The 21,256-nt window shown below is 38.4% G+C and overlaps 1 protein-coding gene across 1 annotated transcript in view; it reads right to left on the bottom strand.

Moving 5' to 3' along the window:
• The window catches only part of VPS33B (VPS33B late endosome and lysosome associated), a 2,132,768-nt gene that overhangs the window by 770,357 nt on the left and 1,341,155 nt on the right, over positions 1-21,256 (bottom strand). The window contains exon 18 of the mRNA XM_044078281.1: positions 13,992-14,038. Within this exon, the coding sequence (XP_043934216.1) occupies positions 13,992-14,038 (47 nt within the window). The remainder of the gene's footprint in view (positions 1-13,991; positions 14,039-21,256) is intronic.

Raw genomic sequence — 21,256 nt, forward strand, 5'->3', positions numbered from 1 at the left:
ACAGGTTATAGACTGCCAGACTGAACCTGGACTTCTAGAGTCCATCTTACAACTGACAAATTTGTAATGCTATAAGAGAAAATGACATTCACCTGAAGACTATAATGGTTGACGATTTAAAAAAATGCATTTCCCGATTTCACTTCTGAAAAAAGTTAGAGCAATTTTCTTACCCACACAGCTGTGCTCCAGAAGTATGACATACCAGAAATAAGTAAAATCTAGTAACTGTCATAATTTGTACCAATGTATTAGCAAAGCAACCAATGGTAAAAGTTGCAGGTAATAAAAGAGTAACAAAGAAAGTACAGGACATTAACATTTTATCCAAGTATTAGACTATTCCAAACACTTGAATCGGCTACTAACATAATTTAGACTGTTTAAACCACACAATGTTTTCCTAATACCAGACTGCAAAAGCTAAACATATTGCATCCAATACCTTTTTAATCTGTATTAGAAAATTCATATACAAAAACAAATTGTGGGTGCACTCACAATATGATGCAACCTTGTGTTTGACTACATAGATTCAATGACACCAAAAAGTTAAAAATGGATACGTATTAATTAAATGCACACAGCTGATTAAGCAAGCAATAGTGCCTGACAGGGTGTGTGTTAATATGTAATTAATGCCCGCCCATATGGCACTGGGCCTCTACAATCCTGGAAGGGCATTAATTACACATTAACACACACCCTGGAGGGCATCATTGCTCTTAGAGAATGGGATCTCTGTAAAATTACTGTGTTTTACTTACTTTTTAAATTTTTTTTAAATATATTTTTGATGTAAAATAGTTCCTCCACCTAATGTTTCAAACTTGCCGTAGTATATGTTAATGCGCTGGAGGAAGCATTTTACATCTAAAATATAACACTTTAAAAAAATAACCAGGTATTAACTTTATTTTTTGGTCCCTTACTCCTAAATAGTTTGGTTCACTGGCAGTCATTGGAGATTGAAGTTATTAAATAATGACATACATTTGAGCTTCAGACTTTTATTTCCTTCAGAAAAATCATGCTAACACAAATCCGTTACTTAAACAACTGTAATTTTATAAGAGCAATAATTAAAATCTGTTTTTGTTTTAGAGCCTCTGTTCCCCTTTATTATAGGCTTTATCCAGATTTCTTCAGCTGAAAGTCCAGAGGTACGCAAACCTCTTTACTGCTGCCAGTAGTCATCTCACTCACTCGCTTGCTCCCTCTCACACACATGCCTCTGCTTCAGAAAATGCATGTTAACAGAAACCCTGTTATTCTAGCAACTTTCTAAGTTTATAAGAGCAATATTTAAAATCAGTCCCCATTTTCGGTCCTTTGTTCCCCCATTATTTGTGTCTCTATCCAGATTTCTTGTGTTAAGAGGTATGGAAACCTTGTAACCGATGTTGCAACTGCCAGGGGAAAGATCGATCGCTCTTACTCTCTCGCTCTCACACTCACATGCAAGCGCGCACACACACACCACACACACACACAGTCTCTTCTGCTTTTATGCACACATTCACTCACACGCGCAGATAGAAACATAAACTCACATACACACACACTTCCCTCCCATTTCATTTTTTACACTCACTAAACAGCAAAAGCGCTGATTAGCAAGTGTAAAATAAAAGTTCAATCATCTCTTTCTTTTACTCTCATACACGCATACATTCTCTCACACACACACACACACACACACACACACACACACACACACACACACACACACACACACACACTTTTTTATTTTACACTCACTAAACAGCTAAAGCGCTGCTTAGTGAGTGTAAATTAATGGCAGCCATTAGTTTTTTTCTGTCTGAGCTCCACAGCAGCTTGATATGCTGACTTGAAGCGGCAGACTTGTTTTTCAGCAGGCATTACTTTACATTAATACCCTGCTGGAGAACATTCGTTCTCCAATCGGTGCTGATGTACAGTTTGCCCATTCTCTAATCATAGTTAAATGCACTGTAAAAACAATGTATTGGTGATCAACATTGATACCAGTAAAATGGAATTTCAAGTATTCTAGCTCTCTTCCAAGTGCAACATGTGAGCAACCAAAGTATTTCAACTGTTTGCTTGTTAAATAGTAGCAATCTTCCAAAGTTAATAATCAGTTATTTGTGCAGTTAAGAAAAATGATTGCCTTAAAAAAGTTAACTGTCACATGTCAGTAAATGAGTTTGCAGATCTGACTAAAAAAAAATAAACATTTGAATGAATTATTTCCAGCTGTAAGTGCAGTGTGCTATGTTTAACAAAGCAACATTATGTTGTCAGTTTAAAAAGTAAATGTGAAAAGAGTCTGCTTACTACACAGAGACACAGGATAAATGTTAATTAATTAAACATTCTGAAAAAGCTTACGAGACTGCAGTTTGGTTCCCCTAGGAAATACAAGTATCATTGTGGCATGGAAATAATTTAATAATATACAAGTGTGTTGTAATCAATCTCATGGCAGTAAAGAGCCCGATGATTTTGTAACAGCGGTATACACAGTAGCATTAACATGGCAACTGACCAATAACAGATAAGAAAACAACTTTCACATGTACCTTGTAGTCAAAGGACATATGTAATTCATGTATTGTAGGTATTACATTATCTTAGAAATTATGTTTTGTCTATATTTTTTTCATTGTAATAACCTTGCTATTAGACTTACTTATATCTGTACCTATGCTTACACTAATAACTGAAATTCTACTCTACAGAATGTAACATTTGTAGCCATGTAATTATTATTTTATTTTATTTTTCTTGATGTGAAGCTTTTCTCCCTGGGCCTCCACTGAAAATGCGCTCCAGCTCAGTCAGACATACCCCGTTAACAAATGTCAAATAAATAACAAATAAAAAATACATCCAAGGAGTTCCTAGCTGTGTGCAGCTCTGTGACCAGCACTATCTCCCCTACCAGCCAGATAGCACCTATATTTATCAACTCCAGACCTCATAAATGTTACTTCCCTATTCAGCCCACATTGGTAAGCACCTGGGAGCATGGACTTGCTCTGTCCAACTGTCTGCCACGTTGAAATGGGCATCCTGAGATAATGTAGCACCCGTCTCATGTTTACTGACAACCACCTACTACTTAAACAAAATTGACACACTATGTGAGAGATGTCTTATATAATGTTATTGGAGACAGAAATTTCACAAAAAGCCACTTCAAATACCAAACTGGCTGTCAGTAACACACAAAACCTTACTATATGTATCGCACACAATATGGATGAAATAGACTTACATTTGCTGAGCCTTTTAAAAGTAACTTACCTAAACCACAAAGGCATCCCACATGTAACGTAAGAAACAAGTACCCTCAGTAACTTCAGAGTCAACTCAGGCAGTTTCCAAAATGAAACATGCATCTAAGGCTCACAGTGACTTGAATCAAAAGCCCATAATGCAAATTTCCACACAATCCAACATCCTAGTTACAGGTGACTCCACAGTAAGATACATTGTTGCTCCCTTCACCAGGCTGACTAAGAAGAGGTAACAGTTAGTTGCTTACTGGGTGCCAGGATTTGTCACCTCATACATGCACTGAAGTCCTTGCACCACAGATAAACATATGACACAGTCATAGTACACAACGGAGTAAATGATTAGAGACATACCTCCTTGGATGAAATAAACAGAGAAATGATAGAACTCTCAGAATATGTGACCCAGGCAGGTATGAATCTAGGCTCGAGCAGCATTTTACCATCATAGAGAATGATACAGCAACACGAACAAAAGATTAATTTCAACAACTGGCTTCTAGTGTCATTCAAGGGGATGCACTATATATCATCCTGGGGGGGATGATAGATAGTACTAATTACTTTGCTAGGGATGGCCTGCACCTACCTCCAGAAGACTTTCATGCATTGGCTAAAGGTTTGTCCACCCCCATAGTGCCTTTTTTAGGCAATGTCAGTCTTCAAAAGCTTCCAACTTACCAAGCAAAATCCACATAACATAAATGTATGACTGCTTAATGTAGGAGCCTCAACAAAAATTTTCACTTGCTACAGGCACTGTTTACTATGGAATGCATCGATATATGCATTGTTACAGAGACCTGGTTCAAGACCACTGAGAGCACTCCAACAGTGCAGGGCTTCAACACCTACCATGCATTCAAGCCAACCACACTTGAAGACATCAAATATGTCAGTGTTTCTATATTCATAAACCAAAATATCACCTCCTGGCTCATTAGACAGTGTAACAACCTGGAAGTCCTCCATGTCCAATTTACCATTAATAAAACCCCCTTGTAAGATCATAGCTGACTGTAGGTCCCTCTCTATGTCCCCCTTGACTCATACCTTGTACCTGACTTATATGGAGTCCCTGTGCATTAGGTCAAACACCACTACCCTAGGGGACTTCAACTACCCCTCCATTAACTGGGAGAAGTATACATCCCCTAACACACATGCACAGAGATTTCTGAATTTCATAGATATTAAATCTCTGGACCAGGTACTCAGCACCCCAATTAGGGGAGACAAAATCCTGAATTTGGAAGGGACAGCTCTGTTGTCAGCCAGGTCTAGTTCCCTTCCCCCGTCAAATCAGACCATAAATTACTTAAAATCACTATAAGACTGAAGCCAGCAGCATCCTCAAATATCTCCGTATTCAGAGATCATGCAAAGGCTAACCTATGAAACTTGAGTAATGACTTGCCTAAATTCAACATCACCCTCCAACCTGATGACCCTGCTGCTTATATGGAATCCTTTACTGCCAAATTCTGTGTATATGTGAACAGCTGTGTAGATGCAAATGTCCCCTGTAAAGCAAATACAGCACCAAACTTAATAAACCCTATGGCGGATCCCAAATTTAAACAGGCTCTACAATTTAAGGGAAAAAAAATCACTGCACACAATAGCAAAGGCAACTATCAATTTGTCAAAAACACTCTTGCTAAATGTCAGGAAACACTGGTCCCTGATCAAATCAACCAAAGCTAGATATGAGGTAAAAATAGCCACCAAGGCAAAAGACAACCACAAAGCCTTCTTTAACTATGTTGGAAACCTTTGAAACAATGCCCAGCACTGCATAGAATGAATAGTAAATGATATCATATACTCAGACCCTGTGGACATAATCAATCTACTAGTGAATAAATTTAGCTTAAACATCACCCCCTTCTTTAACCTACATTCTCAGATCATATACCCACATCTATCCCCTCCCTCTAAATCTCCTAAGAACAAGTTCTCAAAGCACTTTCCAAGACCAGAAATACTGCTGCTGTTGGGCCAAATAACATACCAGGCTGCCTACTGACCGGCCAGAAACAGGACCTGTCAAACTCTCTACAGAGGTTGTTCAATATCAGTTTCCAAACTGGCTTTCTGTCAGAAAAATGAAGGATAACAACAGTCATCCCCCTGCACAAAGCCTCAGCTGTAATCCTATGGAGAGTACCATTATGGAATTAATAAATAAGAACAAAAGTAACCTAAAACCTCTTAACCAAAGCCAGACTGATTTTGTCAAGTGTAGATCATGCCTACTTAACCTGGTCAACTTCTTTCAGAAGGATACTGAAGCAATGGATGAGGCAAAATCAATATACACTGCACATTTAGACCATACAAAAGCATTCAACATCATGCCACACTCAGGTATTGCTGATAAACTGTCCCAGCTAGATATAAATCCCTATGTAACTTGCTGGATAGCAAACTGGCTCACAATTAGAATACAGGAATTTACGGTAGGCAGCTCTACCTCCACCAACACACCTGTCATTCGTGGTGTACCCCAGAGCTCAGTCCTTGGGCCACTTCTCTTTGGCATTTACTTCTTGGAGGTCAAAGCTAATGTAAAAGGTTTCTGGTTGACTAAGTCTGTGGATGACTGTAAACGTGGTGCCATCATAGACTCTCCAAAGGACACCACAATCCTCCAAGTGAGCCTTTCCCAAATAAATTGTTGGTGTCATAACCATGGACTAGAACAAAATGCCAAGAAATGTGTAATAATCTCCTTTGGTATGCATAAGACATTCTACAGCTCTCACATTGAGAACATACCCCTGAAAACTGATTCAGTGGTTATAGGCCTGGAAAGCTATGTGGACAACCAGCTGTGCTTTAACCACTATGTATTCACTACTGTAAGAGGTTATTTTTCATTGTGCAGCTTATTGGTAGATGGCATCTATGTCCAGGGATGTGATCACTCCACTGAACTCAGCACTTATTAGATCATCAAGCTTAATGCCCCCTCTTTATGTATCTGTCCAAATACTTAATACAACTTGAATGACCACAGTGTTTTCTCACCAAGAAAATCAAAGGCCTAAATCAATAAAACTATACTGACCATCTCAAAATCTTGTCTTTTTCTCAGTATCATACAAGCCACTGAGTGGCAATCTCTGCCTCATATACAGATCTTCAGCAGACCCTCACCTCTCTGATCTACTGCACATCTGCAAGTCTGATGGTGGAATAAAACACCCACTCAAGAGATCTTAGTCTGTTTTGTGATATAAATAGAACATGTTGGAGAGGCATATATGTATCACACAGAATATCATTTCTTTACAATTGTATTCCTCTCCACATAAAGCAAAATCTCTCTTACTCTATTCAGATATAATGTGAATGAATGGATGGAAAACCACAAATTCACCCCGGTTTGCCACTCTTATCCCTCATGGGTAGGGTAACATGTAAATGTTCTACTCGGCACTGGGTTATATGTACTTAAATTACAAGTGCTAAAAAACTTCTTTGGGCTCCAAGGATAAGCTTCCAAAGATCCTCATGTATCAACAGCCTACTAAGTATGTGTGAAACTATGAGTTGTAGGTTTGTTCCCAGTGAGATGGACATTAAACTAAAGTTGTGTGCTTACCATAACAATAGATCCAGTTGATCCTTTGGCTGCATACTGTAATATCTTGGACTGGTCTTTTCAGGCATACTCTTATTTGGCAACATTTTACTCTACTGCAAGCTTGAGCTCTTCTCTGTCTCCCACGATGCTCTTCTCCTCTCCTCTCTCCAGATTAAGTGTGGCCACTGCACACTATATGACGCAATAAAGGTTCCTTGAAAAGAGGGCATGACCTAATAACCTTTGGTTTTAACTCCAGATTTGTGCATGGGTTACAATTTAGATGATGGTTAGGTGGGGAGTATATCAAAGTACGCATACAAAGACCTAGTGGATCTATCATGCCAAGTACATAACTTTTATATCACAGCTGAGCCAGTTTGCATACTGTAATATTTTGTACACAGTCCCCAGCAGAACAGAATAGGTAGTCTCACAATAAGCCCCTTACAATGACACCAAAGTTCGATCCAGATCTTGATATGATGTCCAACTTATCGTGTTCAGCAAAGGTATGGAAAAATAACCATGATGATGCTGCACATGTAATACACTGAAACATTCCTGAAAAAAGTTGCTGATGCTGCCACAGACCTTGCTGGATGAACATTTGGTCTGAATGACAAACTTAAGTTATTAGAATTATAGAAAAGTAACACAATCAGACAGTTGCATGGACTGCGTGACTTTGGTCATCCTTTTACCTAACCTGTTATAGGCAAAGGAACTGAAAACATTATTTATTTTGCCTCGCATCGTTTGTGCTATTCAGGTAAAAGCATAGTTGCTTGTAAACATTCAAGCAATGAAGTTTGAACTCTGAACTGATCCACTGATTAAGATTCAGTCTGGACGGTACCTCTGGCATAAAAGATGGGTCAGTTCCGAGTACTACCATTTCTTTGTGAAAAATGAGACATGCTGACTTCAAAGAGAGTGTGTGTAGTTACAAAATTCTTCTGGCTGAGGTGACTGCCACTAGAAAAAAGTGTTTTCCATTACACATAGTTAAGACTGACCTTGGCTGCAGGTTCAAAAAACTTAAATCTAAGAACAAAATTGAAGTCCCAAAGAGGCAACGCATCTTTGTATGGTGGCCTGAATAAATACAATTCCTCTTAAGAAAGTCACCCAGGTAAACTGAGAGACTAAAGAGGAGCAATTAATACCTTGATGATTAGCAAAAATGGCAGCCAGATGAACTTTAATAGTGGATAAACCTGAGCCTTGATCAAACAAGTTTGTTAAGAAATGAAGGATGGAAGCAACATGGGCCATAATGGGGCTAGCGTTTATTAGATAGCCTATGAACAGAACTTGAAACTCTTGGTTTTATGCATTTTTCTAGTGAAGGGATTTTGAGAAGCTAGCACCCATGGCTACTACTGGAAGCGAAGAAACTATGCAGCTAATCTGGAGAAATGGATGTCCAGGCAAGGCCTGCTGGAGGGAAGTGACAGCAGCCTCAGATGTGGATGCAGAAGGAGGGGGTCTCCTTATCAAATACGGCCATAGCAAGGGAAACCAGACTTGCTGTGGACAGAACACAGCTATGAGAACGAGATTGGCTCTGCACAGCTCGGCTTTCTGGATAACTTTCATATTGCAGGTAGAGGAAGAATGCATAGAGGAGACGTGGGTACCAAGGGTGGACAACATCATCTCTAGGAGTCTGGCCCTAAGGATGGATTAGGGAAAAGATATTGCTGTACATGTGGTTGGATGGTAAGATAACAGAGTTTTAGCAAGGCTTTCCCCAATGATAAAAATGCTTATTTGCCACAGACATACTAACAGACCACTCAAGGGACATCAACAGGCATCTGTTAAATTAGTCTGCTAATAAACCAGTATTTCCCAGGATATGTGTTGCTATAAGTGCTGAGAGGTAACAGCCCATTCCCATACCCTCATTATTTCCCAAAAGAGAGGGTAAGATTTGATTCCTCTTTGCTTGTTGATATACCACACCATGGCTATGTTGTCAGAGTTAATGGCTATTGTACCTTGGGGAAGGCAGACTCGGAATTCCTGCAATGCTTGCAGGATAGCCCTCATCTCTAATGTGCTTATGTGCTGATGGGCCTCTTTATGGTTCCAACATACCCTGAACAGTCAACCCCAGGTAATGCCCCGTCCACCCCGATGCAGATGCATCCATAGTGACCACTGCTGCCAGGATGGGAGGTAAGAAAAGGATGTCCTCTTATTAAGATTGTTGTTTAAAGCCACACATGGAGATATTTTTAACAAGGCATGGACAGTGAGACTGTTGTGCAATGGATCCTGTGTCTGTAACCACTGAATTTTAAGGGTCAACTGAATTCTCACATGAAATCTTGTCAAAGGTACCCAAAGGTGCCATCTGTATTGAAACATCAGACCTAATATCTTTAGGATCAAGGCAGCTGTCGGTGTCTGATGATTAGAGTTCTGAAAGCCTCTTAATTGCTTGTACCCTCTCTGAGGGTAGACTTGTTGCAAATGTTGTAGTCGTGCCATCAGATGAAAGTTAGCTATTGCACTGGCTCTAAGTTTGATTTTTGTAGGTTTGTGGATATTCCCAAGAACAGGCACAGAGTAAGCATTCCCTTGCTTTGACTAGAGATTTCACTGAGGTCACAACTTTGAGCCAGTCATCCAGGAAGGAAGAAGTTTTGATCCCTAGCAATTAGAAGTGAGCTGCAACTGGAGCCATATACTTTGTAAACACTCTAGTGGCTGCAGTAAGTCCAAAAGGCAAATCTCTGAACTGACAGTGACCGGCTCCTCCTCAGACGCTGAGGAACCACCAGGATGGCTTGGCTGTCTTTATATGGAAATACACATCTTGGAGGTCCAAACACATTTAATTTCCCTACTGCAGACAAGGAAGGACTGAATGCATCATGACCACAGTTTTCTTGGCAAACTGATTCAATTAACTGATGTCAAATATTGGTCTGAGATCCTCTGCATTCCTGAGCACCTAGAAGAACCTTGAGTAAAACCCGGTTCCTTTCTGGTTTAGTGGGTACTCCTAGAGGCACTTTTTGCAGAAAGTTGTGTACCTCTTGTGATGCTGTGTTTTTCTTATGGGATGTGGCATCTAGATGGGGTAACAGAGGCTTGGGTGGAGCTTGAAAATAAATGGCATTAAGTAGCCTCTAGATAATTCCCTTATCCAATTTTCTTAAGTTAACATTTGCCAGTTTTGTGGCTACAAGTAAATTCAGTTTCCCACTGTCTCCAGAGGTGGACAGTCAGGCAGACCGTCAGAGATTCCGCTGACTGTTCTCAGGGAAAGGGCTATAGAACCCCTGGCTCTGTGAACCACCTCTGCCTCTAGAGTGGCAACCACTGGACAGCCCACCACATCCTCTGGGAACTCCATTTCTTCAATGTTATATTGGGGCTGTTGGGATATGCAAACTCAATGAGTACCTCTCATCCTTTTGATTCCAAGCAAGTGGCTTTTGAAAGACTGAGGACCTTAATTCCAACAGCCACAAGTATCTTTCTTTCCTGCTCACTTTCCATCAACTATGCTTTAACTTTTGGTCCGAACAGAGTGGACCCATCACAGGGAGCATTTGCAAAGGCTGATTTGAAGTGATCTACAAACTGGCTAGTCTGAGCCTGATCTGCGGCCTCATTATGATTCCCAATCCAGCTGCTCTGTTTGCTGTGATGTGAAGCAACTGCATGGACAGCATGGCTATGGTACTCAATGTAGAAATCTGTGACTTGAACTGCTTTCAGGTACCTCCAGAAGGCAACTTCCTGAGGGATTACATGGTCTTGTCTGCTACATTTTTCTGGAATCTAATTATATGCATCAAGTAATTTATGAAACATATTGCAAATATACTTGAAGTGTAAACTCGCTTCCTTAAGTGATCCATCATTCTGGACTCCTTGCCCGTTGAACAGATAACTTGAGCATCTTCTTTCTGTAGCAGATGAGACCACACTGGCTCCCTGCCCTCCTGTGCTTTCCTTTTTGCTTCTGCTTCTTCTTCTATGGGAGCAAATTATCCTTTGGGATGTCCCCTTCCAGTAAGCCTTTCAGAATGAGTTTGTTTCTCCTTTAGTCTGAAATTTCTGCAGATATTGCTGCAAGCTCAGCAATGTTATGACTACAAGCAAACAACACAAACATCATGTGGATCCTGGGACAGAATTTTATGACTGTACTTTCTGCATTTCAAAAAAAAAAGAGGCTTTCTCCTTCTCTTTACTGAAATGTCAGTAAAAACACTAACATTAATGTATAAAAATAACACTAACAAACACAGCAAATCTGATATCATTTAAACACCACAGAGTAACAAATTTAAACCATAAAAACACACTAAATGCTGATAACAAGGCTTACTAATAATGGAAAAATTACAATCCCCAAAGACTAAGTAACAGTAAACTTGTTTACTCTCAATAATGTAAAAATAGTAAGAAAAAATGAAAATATTTGTACAATACAGGCAGTGAAATTGTTTTGTGGAAAAGACAGGAAAGGAAAACCTGTTTAGAAAAGCAAGAGGAGACTGACAGGATAGGGAGGTAACAGTGAAGAAACATCAGTTTATGAGAATAATCAGAAAACAGCAAAACAACCGTTAAGACAACTAACTTTAACATGCTCTATAACAAATTAAAAGGGGGTGATTCATCTGTCATAAGATCGATTTTTAAATGAAAAAAAAACTGTAATAGTCACTTGAGCTGCAAATATCTGCAACAAGCTCTAGAGAGATTGGAGCAGAGTAAAATGCTGTCAAAAGGAGTGCATCTATGGTGGCCAGTCCAAGATATTATAAGCATGCAGTCTGGATCAACTTGGATTCCATGTTACGATAAAAAAAGTGTGCCAGACTTTGTATGGTTACAACTCCAGTTTTTATGAATTTGCTTAATACCATAAGCCAGTCATTATCTTCTGATAAGAAAAGAAAACATGTATGCCATAACGTGCAAAGCATTTCATTTGGTTATTTTTATATATATAGACAACATAAATATCTGTCATAGACTACAACTAAGTTGTAAATAACTTTTCAACTGGACCATTGCCAGAAACATGATGTGCATGTAATACTTACATCCTCAAAACCCATAAAAGTTAAACAAGGAAGAAGCCATGTCAACAAACCTCTTGCATCAAGGGTGGAGAGTTGCAGGGTGTAACACCATGCAACTGATGGAAGAAAAATAATAACCTACAGAGCTTAACTGCTGACAAAATCTTATTGCAAGGAGGTTAACTAGACCACAGTTTCTGTATAAAATAACTAGACAAGACATTTAAAATAAATGAATGAGACATTTAATATAAATGAAATTTTACTTGACTTACTTGTAGCACGACATATAGTTTCCTTTTTTAAGATATGAACTTTGAAGCACCCATTTCCTTGCAAGAAATTTCTTTGAGAAAATTTCCTTAAGAAAGTGACTAAATCATTGTAAATATTCTCACAGTCTTGACTGTTCAAATTGTCTGTAAATTTTGATGAGTTGGGTTACATCCAGACAAAAGTGCTGACATAAACCATAAATGCTGGGGACAAAGAGGTGACAGTTTTCATCTTGATACATAAACTGAATCTTTACTAGTAGATTGCAGTGACTGTTGTAAGACCTCTGAACAATGAAGTTAGGTTAACAGGGAAATAATACTGTTGTGCACCCCAGTAAGACATAGTTTAAACAGTGTAAATGAAATACGTTTCACTTTTTTGGTATAGTTTGGAGATAGCAGGAAGCTAATGGCTATATATGACAAAGTATGCAGTTACAATTCAGTAGGTTCTAGCTCAGCCAAGGGCAATCGTTTTTACTACATACTGTATTACACTCTGCAAGTTAAATGAACAGTTATGCTCTCCTTAGTATTTACTTCATAAATAAATCTTTATCTAAACGTTTTTACAGTCCCTGGTTGTGACTTCACTTCCTTGCTAATCACAAATTACAAAGTAAATCCTCAACCTGCAACAATCCCCACCCAGCCAATCCTCTTCGTAATTAGTGTCAATTCTCATATTCACGATATAAAGACTGCAAATGTCTCCTCAATCTCTAATTCCTTAGGCTGTCTAATGGTGCTTACTCTGACATTCCCTGTCGTACCTTACCTTAACAGTTTTAATCTTCTCAAAAGACTCACCCAAGACACTACTTTTTAAAGATCAGTGGTAAATTCATATTTATTTATTTAGTTATCTTTGTTTTTATGGCAAAGTCCATCTGGTTAATTCCCATTTTCAGCGGAGGCCCGGGGAGAAAAGATCCATTTTCTTACACTGCATTATAATAAGTTCTAGTTAAACACAGAGTAGCTACATTTCTATTTACAATTATACACAAACAGTAACTACATTTATACATTCTAAGATTTTACAGAGGTGGAAGTTACTAAAGAGGAAGCACACGTGCAACTTAGTGGATTGTACAGGCAGTAGTTATGTATACATTTTGTTTTGTCATTTCAGTGAGAGGTTGAGTGTATTCTGTCAAAGGAGAGTATTGTATAGTGAACACAGAGTCTCAACCATGAGATGAGCATTTGCAGGACCAGTACTGGTTAAGATGTTGTTTAAGGAGTGGTTTAAAACTACTGAGTTTGTCGGAGAGTTTTATTTGTGTGGGGATACTATTCCAGAGTTCAGCAATGTATTGGAGGGGGGGGGTGCAGCGAGTCTCCTGCAACATTATTTGACTTATTTATAAGTAATAAGAATTTGTTACTAGAGCGGAGGTTCCTTGCTGGACAGTGTTTATAGACATATGCTTAAGAAATCATTCAGGTATACTATAAGCTTGAAGTTGTAAAGATTTGACTATTATCAGAAAGTAAATATCACAAATCGGGCAGTGGATGACCAAGTTTGGCAAAGTGATGGAGCTTGGCTTGAATATTCTTTTAGCAAATCTAAATGTCATAAAGGAACATCACAATGAGTATAAATGTTTTATAATCAAATTTCTGGAATGATCCATAATAAAAATGAAAACTTAGTTTAAAAGCAAAGGCAAGCCATACATTAGTTGCTACCTCACACCCAAGCACAAATTTTACCTTTCCTCAAAAGTGCCAACCAGACAGTCACATCTCATGACATGCAACTAACCTGTAGATATTGGTTCTTCAGAGACCGGTAATCTTTAGGTGTCAAACCTAAGGAAATGAATATAAGAATTTTTTATTTGTTTACCTGAAACCCTATGGGTGCCTTTTTTCTTTCTTTTTTGTTTTATTTTAATACATTTCTCAAACATACTAATCATACTAGCTAGATTTGTCTATGACAAAGAAATTAATATGTAAAAAACACAACTTTGTAGCTGTATACAAAGGCCATGCTGTACTCTTAATATTTAATGACACACCACTGTGCTGTGATAGCCACACATTCTTACTTCAGGTTTTGTAATTTTACGGCAGGCAAAAAGGGTAAAACAGTAATAACATGAGCTACAGCTCTAGATTAGAAGAAATAAAAAATAAATAAATAACAGCTTAAATATTATAAAAGTAAAGCAATACTGTTACTTTAAAAAATGCATTCAATAAGCTGAGACAGACTGAGGGTCACAACTGTGACATTCAAATGTGCACAAAGAATGCAAACAATGCTTTTATATCCAAGAAAACCTCAACAGTAAGATTTTAGTGTTTCTCCACATTTTGCAATGCTTACATACACCATCACGGGAAGGAAGAGAGACAGAAGAGTGAGAAGAGCAAGTCTATTCACAATCTATGAACTCGAGTTTTCTAAGGTCTTGTCTTTCAATCTTTACTTATACTTTTTTTTAACACCTTTTATTAAATTATCATTTAACACAAAGGCAAACACAGCTTAATAAAAAAGAAAAAATATATTACGATTTCTCTATTTACATACTTTATGTGTTACATTTACTTTCCTTATATTTTATTTATTGGCCCATTTTCAGCAGAGGCCCAGGGAGAAAAGCTCCCTACATTTGAATAGATTGCTACAAGAAATTATAAAAAAGTGTTACTGTTAATACATTTAAATTTACAGTGATAAATAAAATAAGTGAAAAAAACATTTTTTAGGAACAAAGTTATCACATAAACAGAAGACATTTGTACAGTAGCAGAGAAAGAAATTTGTAGACAAAATTATAGCAAAGAGAATAGTAGTATTTTACATTTCTAGTGTGATAAGAAACAATTGAGGTATATGGGAGAAATCCAGGCAGTTTTTATAGTGAGATAGTGGTGGTGGTTAAGTTTATCCTGGCTTAGAGCAGGGGCTGAGCAAGTTACTGTTTAGGTGGTCCCTGAGTAGTGTTTTGAACTTGGATGAGTTGGAAGCATTGAGTACACTCTGTGGTATTGTATTCCAAGCTTTAGAAATTATGTTGGAGTATAGGAAGTCACCATGTCTACTGTTGGATTTAGATACTTTAAACAGAATTTTGTGGGAGGGACTTAGTGATCTACAGTTGGAGTAAGGCTGTATTAAGTCTTTGAGAGCTGGACGGTTATTTGGGTGGTGCAGGGTGGGATGTGCTAATGTTAGTTGGTTGAAGGTTAATAGATTGGGCAGTTCCATCCAATTTAGTTGTTGTAGTGCAATGAGGTGATGAGCTCTTGATGGGTGGCTAGAAGCAAATCTGGCTATTTTATTATAGCAGGACTCCAGTTTATTTATGTCACATTTTCTTAGATTTGTGAATATTGGTGAGGCGTATAAGAGGGTAGAAAGAAGGTGTGTTCTGGAGATTGTTTTTCTGGTAGTATCAGTTAGGCAAGGCTTTATTCTGTTATAGTCAGTCTAACTTAAAGTGGACTTTTTTAATCACCTGAGCTAAGTGTTTATCAAATTTAAGCTCATTGCCAATAGTGACTCCTAGGAGTTTTGTGTGATTTACTGGCTCTATTAACATTTTATTTGAGGAGTAGATAGTGAAGGGGAGAAGATGGTCAGGTATTTTACCACTGGGAAAGAGCATAAGGTTTGTTTTGTTAGGGCTGAAAACAAGTTGGGAGTCTGAAAGGTATTTTTCAGCGTCAATGAAGGATTGTTGTTTTTTTTTGCAAGAGTTCTGAACGGGAAGGAGAGGAACATATATGGGTGGAATCATCTGCATATTGAACTATAGTTGCATGCCGAGTGGTGGTAATGAGTTTGTTTGTGAATATGGTGAAGAGAAGTGGACCCAGAATTGAGCCTTGTAGTAGCCCCACAGAGATAGGTAACAGGGGAGTTATTTCACTTTTCCATTTAACTGCTTGTTGGAGGTCAGACAAGTAGCTGGTGAACCAGGAGAGGGCAAACTGTGAAAGGTTTAGGGAACCTAGCTTATTGACAGTTTTTGATGGGAGACTGTATCAAAGTCCTTTGACATGTCAAGAAAGACGGAAGAGACAAGAAGAACATTATTTCTATGCTGATTGACTGTATTAATGAAATTAACTAGAGCTGCTGTTGTACTATGTTTTGGTCGGAAAACATGTTGGGAAGTGGACAGGAGGTTGTTTTTTAAAAGATGGCCCAGTAGTTGTGTGTGTGTATGCATTTTTCAAGAATCTTTGCTAGGGGAGAGAATATGCCAATTGGCCTGTAATTAGTGACCTCAGTGAAGGAGCCACCATTGTATAGAGGGATTATGTAAGAGACTTTCCAGAGTTGAGGAATGTATTGTTCAGTTATGGTTCTGTTGATTAGGAGGAATACAGGGAAGGTGATGACATCTCTAGCTATCATCAGTCCAACATTAAATAAATTGCTAAATCCCTGCCTTCTCTTAAACCTCAGTACTCATTCTGAACATAATTCTGCATGTATTTTTCCCACAATTTCCATTTATTTCTAAGTAATTTGCTCCTTTCTTTTTCTAAAGATCCTCTTCCAGTTCTTTTATCTATTTTAAAATATCCAGTACTTCAAATACAGTTAGTTTAGACTTTGACTTCCATTTTCCAGCAATTGCATTTTTGGTAGCTGACAGAATTAAACTTAACAAGACCTTACTAAGTCTAGGCAATTGAGATCCGGTGTCCCACATCAGAAGAACAGTTTCTTTGGTTATAGCCACTTGCTCAACCAATACTGCCGACAAGAGAATTCTATAGGAAATTTTTAATATCTGCTAACTCATTACAGTCCTAAAACATATGTTCCCAATTACCACTTTCTTCCCCATCACAGCTCCTCACATTGAAAATTCCTCAGCTCCATAACAGAAAATGGGTTCAAGATCAATGGCAAATGCTTGATGGTTAGCAGGTACAGAGATAAAAGGTACCCAAGCAAAAATGTTTCTTACTTTTTTGTAACTCATTAAAAACTTGATATGTTAGTCTCTCTGTCCTGACACTTGATGCAAAAAATATGAGATATCATGAATATGAATAATCTGTCCTTTTTTTGTATTCACCCCTTCCAAGGACCTAGCCTGATGGCTCCTCTATCTGCACCTGATTGGACCACTATTTCTGTAGCAGTGGGAACCAAGCATCCATGGGCCAGGTGAGAACTCTGCAGACCATTCGTTCCTGTCCAGGAATCCTAATTAGCTCATCTACTCCATGTACAGTGTCAACAGGTAGGGAGTGGACTTCCTTGCTGGCCATGCAGAGCTGCCCTACACTCTCTCTTGGCAGAGCAAATCCCTCCCCTAAGGTGGCTCTACCAGACTCTGTTATGTGCTGCTCCCTGAGAGGAAGCATGCTTCCATGTACTGAATTCTTCTTGGCTTACTGTGTGACTGCACTTCAGAGCAGAGCCTCACTATGCTTGAGCTCCATGGGGTGCAGCACCTAGTGCTCTTGCTATATGTCCCCTAGAGAGATAGCAAAGGACACCTCCCTCTTCCCAGGAAGGCAATCTAGCAACAGCTGTTCACTTCCACCCCCCCACCAGCTCTTACAGGCTCTTTGAATATTCAAACACTAGTCGCCTACAAACATCATCTACTGTGATTCAGTGAGGAAACATCACAGAATTAACAGTGGGGAGCAAAAAACAGAACAAGGTTCTTTAGTTGGGGAAGTATACGTTCAGATAAGAAAGCTAATTGGCTACTGATTAAAAAGATGGTATCATTTTCATTTCGAAGTTGCAATTATCTCCCAAGTAGTAAGTGAGCTATGGCCTCTAAATCTTAATTCACATATGATTTTAGAGACATCATTTTAGGTCACGTGTGAAGTTGGGAACTACTCTGGCAAATCTTTCTTGTTATTATGAGGTTCTGTTTTTTTTTTTTTTTTTGGTTCATTTATCCAGAGGTGGCTAAGTATCCTAAAGAAGCCAATATAGCGTGGATACTTTTTTTGCTCACTTTCATGAAACAAGGTCTTGTGATGCAGATTTAGTTAAAAGTATCTCTAGCAACTTAGTCTCAGAATAGTGGAAGACTGACAGTAATCAGGATTTCTTCCACTCCACTGAAAAGAACAGCATGACCCACTTCAAAATCTGCTTGACTGGCAGTGCAGAAGAACATCAGTTTTCTTTCCTCTTGTTTGATCCTCTGCGTTGCTTTCAGTCAGCTCATCTCTTCTTGTCTTTCAAATTTGAAATTTTGTGATGGCATTGTTACAGGCTAGTGGACCTGTTTTCTTACTTGCTACTTCACCAACTGTCTGGAGGTTTTGATATGTGACAATGTATGAGGGACATGATGTAATGCTGCTTACAGCATTAAGATACTCTACAAAAAAATCACATTGCGGGTGCTGCAAAGAGCACTTTTGGCTAACATCAAAGATTGAAACAATACTAATTTCATAAATTGTAATCACACTTTGACTTAGAAATGGGGTTCATTCCAACCATGGCATTAGAAATCCAAAGGACTTGGAATAATTAAAACAATTAGCTATCCACAGCACAGTATAAGGATTTATATTCATATTTACAAGTCTGTGCCTTCTTTGAAGGTTGGGCGTCGGGCTGGCAACTCGGCACTGTAAAAATCCACTGCCAATCATTAGCGGATGGGAGTTCCGCTGTGGCAATCCCTAACCTGGAAAAGTCGAAAGAAGAAGACATTCATATTTACAAGTCTGTTAATAATGCCTGCATGGGGAATTGTGTCAAAAGTCTTGGGCAAGTCTAGATATGCTATATGCACTGCACAGCCACTATCCACTGCTTTAGTTACTTTTTCAAAGAAATTAATTAATTTATTTATTTATTTTACATTTGTTGACCGGGCTAGTCTAACTGGATATATGTCCATTTTCAGTAGAGGCCCGGGGAGAAAAGCTCCAATGGAATATTACATTGTTTATACAGAATAGACCATACAATATTAGAATTTAAAAAACAAAGTTAGACAATATATGCAATGTACAACTATGATAGTAGCAAACAAGGAGAAAAATGTCCTAATGTCTTTGTACAAAGAAATAATAATAAAAAATTATATATATATATATATATTTTTTTTTTAATTTTACCGTGGTAGTACTGTGTATATGAGATAACATTTCACTACATAGATATTAAGAAAAGGAAAGTTATGAGGGTGTAGGGTAAGAAAAAGAGACAGAGGAAGAGGGAAAGTTAATCTGGGTTGGTACAGGGGCACAGCCATTGACTATTGAGATGCATAGTTAGTTGTCTTTTAAAAAGTGAGAGTGTAGACAAAGATGTGATATCAGAGGGTAGTTTGTTCCACATTTTTCCAACAGAGTTGGAAAAGAGGCAGTCCCCTGCTGAGTTATTAGGTTTGGGAGTATAAATCAGTAGTTTGTTTGAGGAGCGTAGCTGTTTCATGTTCTTGTAAGGTATAACAAGGTTAGAGAGTAGTGGTATTTCAGTTGGTTGGTGTAGAATTTTGTGAGCTATTAAGAGCTGTTGAAGTATTAATTTGTTGGTAAATTCAAGCCAACCTAGTTGTCTTAGGTTCAGGCAGTGGTGAGTTCGAAACTGGGATCCTGTAGCGAATCTAGCAATATTATAGTAGGATGTAGCAAGTTTCTTCAGGTTGCTTTTGGAGAGATTAGTATAGATGGGGGAGGCATATAGAAGAGTAGAGATGAGGTGAGATCTAGCTAAGATGGTTCTTGTTTCATGTGTAAGGAAGGGTTTGATTCTGTAGAGAGAACCAATTTTTTTGTTAACTACTTTTATAGTGTTGTTGATGTGTGAGTCAAAGCTTAGATTGTTGTCAACAGTTATTCCTAGTAATTTTGTTGTTGAGTCAGGAGAAATGAGAGTGCTATCAGCGGATGTGAGAGAGAAATTAAGTGATGTACATTTACGGGTAGGTGGGAACAGTAACAGTTTGGTTTTCTTGGGGTTGAGGAGAAGGCAACGATCAGAGAACCATTTTTCAACAGAAGAAAAGGCTTTTTGGGTAAGAGACTGAAGTTCATTTTGAGAGGTGGCAGTGCACATTATAGTAGAATCATCTGCATATTGTATGCAAGTGGTGTTAGGGATAGCTGATTGGAGGTCATTAATAAAGATTGAAAATAAGAGGGGGCCTAGGATAGACCCTTGAGGTACGCCTAAAGAGATAGGTAGGAGATTAGATAATGAATTCTTCCAGAGTACTGCCTGCTGATGGTTGTCAAGATAAGATGTGAACCAAGTTAAGGAAGGGGTGTCAAGTGAGAGAGATTTTAGCATGTGTAGGAGGAGTTTATGATTAACCATGTCGAAGGCTTTAGATAAGTCAATGAAGACTGAAGATGATAGGTAATTGTTGTTGCGGTTGTGGTTGATGGTGTTGGTAAAGGAGAGTAAGGCAGTGGTAGTACTGTGGGAAAGTCTGAATCCATGCTGGCTGTTAGCAAGTAGACTGTTTTGGAGAAGGTGGTTAAGAAGTTGTTTGTGGATACATTTCTCCATAATTTTGGCTAGAGGTGATAGTAGTGCTATTGGGCGATAGTTTGAAAGGTCATTACATTTCCCCCCTTTGTGTAGTGGGATAATGTGAGATATCTTCCAGATAGAAGGGAAGATTCCTTCATTAATAGATCTATTTATTAGAATAGAAATAGGGTAAGCAATGGCTTTGGCTCCAATTTGCAAGAATTCAGCAGGAAGTTTGTCTGCAGAGGGGGTGGTAGGTTTAAGTTTTTGGAGCAGAGATGAGACAAAGGACGTAGATATAGGTTCTAAGTGAAGAGTAGGAGGAGTATTTGTGGTAGGTAAGAGTAGTTTAGAGGTGTCAGGAAATAGGTGACTAGCAAGAGTTTGGATGGTATTAGTGAAGAAAGAATTGAAGTCATTGGCAATTTGTGTGGGATTGTCTGGATTAGAGTCCTGAGGGTTGGGTGTGATAGACTGGCTTGGGGATAAGAGATTATTTATACTGGCCCAGAATTTTTTAGGTTCATTTGTGGAGGTTTGTTGTAATTGAAGGTAGTAGTTATTTTTGTCTGTCAGTATGGCTTTTT

This window comes from Protopterus annectens, chromosome 7.part0 (genome assembly GCF_019279795.1).
Source record: "Protopterus annectens isolate FY-2018-M chromosome 7.part0, PAN1.0, whole genome shotgun sequence".
In the NCBI taxonomy this organism is placed as follows: domain Eukaryota; kingdom Metazoa; phylum Chordata; order Ceratodontiformes; family Protopteridae; genus Protopterus; species Protopterus annectens.